The 6,733-nt window shown below is 51.8% G+C and overlaps 1 protein-coding gene across 1 annotated transcript in view; it reads left to right on the top strand.

Annotated features, from left to right (window-relative positions):
- Positions 1 to 6,733, top strand: part of PHF19 (PHD finger protein 19) — a 17,962-nt gene that overhangs the window by 6,409 nt on the left and 4,820 nt on the right. Inside the window, exons 4-10 of the mRNA XM_023510602.1 lie at positions 667 to 762; positions 1,499 to 1,567; positions 1,764 to 1,884; positions 3,621 to 3,688; positions 4,842 to 5,003; positions 5,537 to 5,624; positions 6,360 to 6,445. Of these exons, the coding sequence (XP_023366370.1) occupies positions 667 to 762; positions 1,499 to 1,567; positions 1,764 to 1,884; positions 3,621 to 3,688; positions 4,842 to 5,003; positions 5,537 to 5,624; positions 6,360 to 6,445 (690 nt within the window). The remainder of the gene's footprint in view (positions 1 to 666; positions 763 to 1,498; positions 1,568 to 1,763; positions 1,885 to 3,620; positions 3,689 to 4,841; positions 5,004 to 5,536; positions 5,625 to 6,359; positions 6,446 to 6,733) is intronic.

The following is a 6,733-nucleotide window of genomic DNA, read 5'->3' as shown; positions in this document are numbered from 1 at the left end:
AAAAAAAAAAAAAAAAAAAATGCATCCTGGAGACTTCCCCAAAGATTGAATAGGTCTGGACTGGACCAGAGGAATCTGCATTTTAACCTGGCCCTCACCTGACAGGGTGTGAACAAAGCGCTGATAGTTATCAAGAGAATAACTTTTTACTTTTCATTCATATTCAGTGAGTATTGCTGGATAGTATAGTAGCAGGTGGAAAAACGAGATGTAGTCCTGCCCCAGTGTAGCTTACAGGAGTCATTATGCTCCCATGAAGTCTCCTGGGAAAACTGTTCCCTGTCAGTGGTGTTTGGTAAGCAGCATGTCCAGAGATGAGAGGTCCAGTAGTGGCATGGCAGAGTAAGCAAGGGCTTTGAAGTTAGGGAGACCAGAATTCGATACACCACCCTTCAGAATTCCAATTACCTCAGTGACCTTGACCAAGGCCTTTAACCTCTGACTCTGTAATATGGAGACAGCCCATCTTTTACCAAGTGGTGAGAACAAAAGAGGTACCATGCCCATGGCTCCCAGATTATCCCCTGGCACATTCTAAGTGCTTAGTAACTGAGTTCTTTTCCTGTTATGCTGGTAGAGGGCAAGTTTATGCTGGGAAAGGTTGCTGAGGCTCATGCCTGTCTGAGGGTGTAGTGCTGGCTGACCCTGGCTCCTCTGTGTCTCCAGATGGTACCTGCGGATGCTGCAATGTTACCGGTGCAGGCAGTGGTTCCACGAGGCCTGCACCCAGTGCCTCAATGAGCCCATGATGTTTGGAGACCGGTAGGTGCTAATTTGGTCAAACTAATCTTAGGGGTAGAATGAGGGGCCAGGAAGGCAATAGCAACTTATCAGATGGCCTGGCAGGTCCCAGACAAGGTGGGGTCTACAGTAATGTATACCTACCTACCTGTCTATGGGAGCCAGTTCAGGGTAGAGCACCCCTTACCTAAGCCAGGGAGGCAATAAAGAAACATATTGGGATATATTCCTAGCTGCCATGGATTGGTGTGGTACTTTAGACAAATCCCTGCCTTCCCTCAGCTGTAGTCCCTTAAGTGTCAAGGGAAAGAGGGGAGACACAGTCCCCACCCAAACCATGCCCAGGGTTGCTGTAGAAGGTACCGGGGAAATGGATGACTTGATCCAACTTTTAACCCATGAGACTAAGCTAATGGAGGCATTATGTCTGTCAGATCAGATGACATATGTCTTTTGGTTGGTGTCTTAAGTCATTTGTGATTGTGTATGAGTCTGTCTCAGAGGGGAAGAAGGTGACCACTGCAGCCTAGCTCAGCTCATACTCTACAAACTCAGCCACACTTCAGGGCAGTATTTGGGAAGAAGGCTAGGGTAGGGCTTAGAAAGCATAGGGGATATTTCTTCATCCCAGTCCTGCCCCTGTCCTTACCCATTCGAGGTCACCAGCCCTAGGAATGAGAATGCTAAGGGATGAGTGGTGGGAAGGGGGGTGGGCCAGGGTAGGGTATCAGGCCCCTCTCCATCCATCCACCCACAGGTTCTACCTGTTCTTCTGCTCCGTGTGCAACCAGGGCCCAGAGTACATCGAGAGGCTGCCCCTGCGATGGTGAGAGGGTGGGGCTCACCTCCAGCCCACTCTTGCCCCCTCCCACTTCTTACCCCCTCTGTTTCTCCTCCCTCCTGGGACAATTCACTTCCAGCTACCAGCCTTGCTCTGCCTCTTAGCCTGGACCCCCGAGGCTGGAGCCCTGACCGGGCAGGCTGCTGCCTCACCAGGCCCTGCCTCCTTGCCCCTTGCCCAGGGTGGACGTGGTTCACCTGGCCCTCTATAACCTGGGGGTGCAGAGCAAGAAGAAGTACTTTGACTTTGAGGAGATCCTGGCTTTTGTCAACCACCATTGGGAGCTCCTACAGCTTGGCAAGGTATGCAGGGCCGTGGGGCGTCAAGAGTGGCAGGGGTCGAGAGGGCTGCCCAGGCTTACCAGCCAGAACCCAGGCTTCTAGCACCCTGGAGCTGCTGCATCCGTGCAGCCTCTGAGCCTGAGCCCAGATTTTGGCAGTGGGTGGTTGGGGCCTCACTGATTCCACTGGGGAAGCTGAGGTCCTAGATCAAGTGTGGCTGGAGCAGGGCTCTCTGATTTGACCTACTCCAGAATTCTTTGCTAGGACAGAGTGGAGTATGTTGACCCCTGCCGAGCCTATTCTGAATATTGGGTCACCAGGGGCCTGGGAGCCCCAGAACCATGGAGTGAAGTAACAAAGCAAGACTTTCAGAAGTCATAGCTAGACAGCAACTTGCCTGTGGTCAGCAGGGCATCGGGGCTGAGCCAGAGCTGGAGCCCGGCTTCCCTAACCACTCCCGCAGTGGGGCACCCTTAGAATCCACTCCAGCACACAGGGTGGTGCATCTTCCCCACCGACTGCCCCAAATCCTTCTTGATGACAGGGATTTCTTTTTTTAAGTAATCTTTATGTTTTAAAAAGGTTTTATATATAACAATGTCTTCGTTTACAGTGTTTGATAATGTGTATAAGACATATATATTATAAAGCCTTAAGAGAGAGAATTGGTGGCTCGGCGCCTGTGGCTCAAGCGGCTAAGGCGCCACGTACACCTAAGGTGGCGGGTTCGAATCCCCGGCCCGGGCCTGCCAAACAACAATGATGGCGGCAACCAAAAAATGGCCAGGCGTTGTGGCGGGCGCCTGTAGTCCCAGCTACTTGGGAGGCTGAGGCAGGAGACTTGCTTGAGCCCAGGAGTTGGAGGTTGCTGTGAGTGTGGTACCATGGCACTCTACCCAGGGGGATAGCTTGAGGCTCCATCTCAAAAAAAAAAAAAAAAAGAGAGAGAGAATTGGTAATTTTTTAAATAGCTTTTTTCTGATTTATAAGAAAAATATACATTCCTGGTAGAAAAAAAAAATTTTTTTTTTGCAGTTTTTTTTTTTTTTTTGGCTGGGGCTGGGTTTGAACCCACTACCTCCAGCATATGGGGCCAGTGCCGTACTCCTTTGAGCCACAGGCGCCACCCTCCTGGTAGAAAATTTTTAAAGTACCCAAAAGTACACTATAAGAAAGAATAATTTCAAAAGAATCCATATTCCTATATCACATCACCCAGAAAAAACTAGAAATAATAGGTAAGTACATTTCCTTTCAGATTCTCAACTATGCATGTTTTCTTTTTACATGCTTTAGATGATACCACATATACAATTTTCAGTCACCTTTAAAAAGTTTACATTATAGCATAAGTACTTGTCTATATTATTAAAGAATCTTCATAAACATTTTTATTGGCTGCATTGATTTCTACGATAGTTTACTGGTTTCCCTCCCATTGGGCATATAGTTTCATTGCCATTTGTCCACTGTTAGTAACAGTGCCATACAGAAGAGTTCTGTAGGTGAAGTTTGTTCAGGTTTCATACTACATCTGCAGATACAAATTCCATGACGGAACCCTTGGAGTAGCACTACAGGGTCAAGAGTGTGGACCTTGTTAAAGCTCTTGATACACAGGTGAAAAGATTTGTCTGAGATCATGGACTAAGTCAGTGGTCCTCACGTAGAGGACTCAGAAGCATCAGGAGGCAGAGGGGAGGGAGGAGACAGGAGCTGGGGCTTGTGCCTGGATCTAATTATCCTGCTCCCCTCAGCTCACCAGCACTCCAGTGACAGATCGAGGACCACATCTCCTCAACGCTCTCAACAGTTACAAAAGCCGGTGCGTGCAGGGAGGGATGAGAGTGTGAGGGGCCCCCTCAGGTGGGATTTCAATCTAAAGGTTCTTCCTACATCCTAGACTCTGCTCCCCTTTTTTGACTCTGCAAAAGCTTCCCATCCTTCAAGATCCAAGGAGCCCCTCCTCTGCCTTTGCAAAGCCTCCCTGTCCCCCTCAGCAGCCTGACACATTTTGGCCCTGGTCTGTAGGTGGGGTGTGCCCCTGCTCTCTGAGGGCCCCTCTGGTGCTAGCCATCTAACGTTCTGGGCCAGGTACTGAAGGATTGATGGAGCATCTCTCAGCCTCCTGACTGCAGCCTCCTGACCCGTCCCCCAGAACATGTCCTCCCATCCAGGGTTCTCAGCACATACGGCTGGCCACATTCCTCACCACCACCACATAGTCAGAAGCTCAGGCTCCTTGATCTGGCCTTAAAGGCCTTTTAGGATCAGGCCCTGCCCATGTTTTCGGCCACTGTCCCTTTGCTTTATTCTGAGTGCCAGCCACACCAAGCCCTTTCCCACTGGGTGTTCTCGCTGGTGCTCATCCCTGTGCCCAGGATGTCTTATAGCCTCTTCATTCACTTGTTCTATCAGCAAGTACTGAATTGCTGCTCTGCGTCAGGCCCTGGCTGGGTGCTGAGGCACAGTGGAGAATAAGACACTGCTTCTAGGAAACCTTTTCAGACACCTCTAGGCAAATTTATTCACTTTCTTAACACATTCTTGTGGTTTAGGTACACGAGGCCTTTAGCCTTCCCTAAGGACAGTCCCCTGAGGGCAGGGCTGTGTGTAGGTCACCTCTGCAGTGTCTAAAGGGAGAGGCAAGTGCCTGGAGGTGATTTTGGTCCCCCGGGGAGAAGCAAGAACAGAATAAGGTAGAATCCACAGTATCAATTCCACTGTGAGTAGGAAGCGGTCTTCCTGATGGCTTTGGGGCTGGTTGAGGCAGAGAAGAAAAGGGACAAGAGCAGCAGGACCCACGATGCAGGAGGGACAGCCACCAGCCACATCCTCAGCTACCCCCTGCACCTCCCATCCCTGCATCTCCAGAGGCCACTCTGGATCCAGGGGACCTGCCTGTTTAAGGCTTGGCCCTACTCCCATGAGGACAGAATGAGGCTCCAGAGCTCTCTCCTCCCCTGCACACCCCTCAGGTTCCTCTGCGGCAAGGAGATCAAGAAGAAGAAGTGCATCTTTCGCCTGCGCATCCGCGTCCCACCCAACCCGCCAGGGAAGCTGCTGCCAGACAAGGGACTGATGCCAAATGAGAGCAGCGCCTCCTCTGAGCTGCGTAAGAGAGGAAAGAGCAAGCCTGGGTCAGTGCTCTGGGCCCAGGGGCTAGGGCTGCAGCCAACTCAGTTTCTCTGCTCCCAGCTCCCTGGAGAGTATGTGGCATCCAAGGAAGCGAGGACAACCTGGGCCCAGTTAGCCCAGCTACAGGCACCCAGAGCGCTAGTTAGTGGCGGAGCAGGACGGGTCCCTGACCCCCGACTCCCTCCACCATAGTTCCTTGTTGCCTCAGGGAGGGCAAGCCAGATTGAGGGACCCAGCCTTGCTGGACAAGGACTTGAGCACAGAGGTGAAGGGAAGGCAGCCTGAGTAAGGGGTCCCGCCCTCCTGGCTGAGCAGAGCCCCTCATCCTGGCATTCGGGGACAGGGCACCTGGATGCACATGCGTGGGGAGGCACATTTTCCTTTTCTGCCCACTGTGCCCCTGACCCCCCTGCTCCCCAGGCCTCCCGTGAAGGTGCTGCTATTGTCTGCAGCCCTGTCCTGCCCTTCCTGAGGCACCACCCTCTGGGCCCTCAGGCTCTGACTGGGCCACCCTCTCCGTTTTCTGTCTCCACAGTTTGTTGCCTCACGAATCCCAGCAGCAGAAAAGGCGAGTTTATAGAAGAAAAAGGTCAAAGTTTTTGCTGGAAGATGCTATTCCCAGTGTTAGTTCCTTGTTTTCTTGCTCTCCACCTTCACACACAGGACCAGCAGGGTCAAGCACACATTAGGGGTTCCTGTGTGGAAAACTACATCCCAGGCCCGGGGACTCTCCCATGCCCCTTAAGGAGAAGCCAGTTCCTATTACAGCTAAACCAGCTAAAGCCAGGCATCTGAAGAACCCAAAGTGGGGGCAAGAGCAGGCCACACTCTTCCCTCTACCGTCCAGTTGGGGAAACTGAAGGCAGGGAGGAGCAGTGACTGTCCTGAGTCACCAAGGCTCCAGAGCATTTTCTTTCTGTCAAGTAAATGTATCCTTACTGAAGCCCTCCCGGAGGGCAGTAATACTAACATGGCCTCATCTCCCTAGCACTCTCCACTTGACAAGGCACTTCTACAATTATTTAATTTTACCATGCTTCCTGACACCTCTATGAGTGAAGCAGGGTAGGGGTTATTGTCCCCATTCTACAGTTGAAGAGACTGAGGCCCAGAGAGGTGAAAGTCATATAGTCAGCTAGAGGCAAAGCCAGGACAAGAACTGGGCTGACTTTGTTCCTTGGTGAGGACTTGGAATCACAAGGAAGTGACAAGTTTCACCCGAGGGAGGGTCCAGCCCTCGGCAGCCCTGGCTGGCAGCAGGCAGCCCATGTGGTCCTCAGCTGGGGAGAAGGGTGCCTTTGGGAAGTAGAATTGATACTCACTAGCTGACTAGTCCCCTCTCCTTCCTGTGTCCACAGAGTGACTTCACCTCTGCCTGGAGCACCAACCACCACCTTGCCAGCATATTTGACTTCACACTGGATGAAATTCAGAGTTTAAAGAGGTATCAGTGAGGGACCTAGCAGACAGGCTGCTCTGGAGACTGGGATGGTACTATCTGGGGAGGATACTCTATTCCCCAGGAAGGCTCTCAGAGGGGCAGAGTAGAAAGCCTTCTGAGGGGGTGGGAGCTCCCTCAGGTCATTCTGAAACCCCCAGTTGGAAGGTTCCTTGTGGCATGGTCCACCTGAAGGGTCTTTTTACACTGGCGTTTTCAGTATAACATCCCCATGCCCAGAGCAGCAACCAAGGCCTGCCTTGCCTGGCCCTCCGTACCCCTCCAGCCCCTATC

Source organism: Otolemur garnettii, unplaced genomic scaffold, assembly GCF_000181295.1.
Source record: "Otolemur garnettii isolate 467f Iridium unplaced genomic scaffold, OtoGar3 scaffold00014, whole genome shotgun sequence".
In the NCBI taxonomy this organism is placed as follows: Eukaryota; Metazoa; Chordata; class Mammalia; order Primates; family Galagidae; genus Otolemur; species Otolemur garnettii.
Note: the sequence above shows the minus strand (reverse complement) of the source record. Positions and strands in the feature narration are given on the sequence as shown.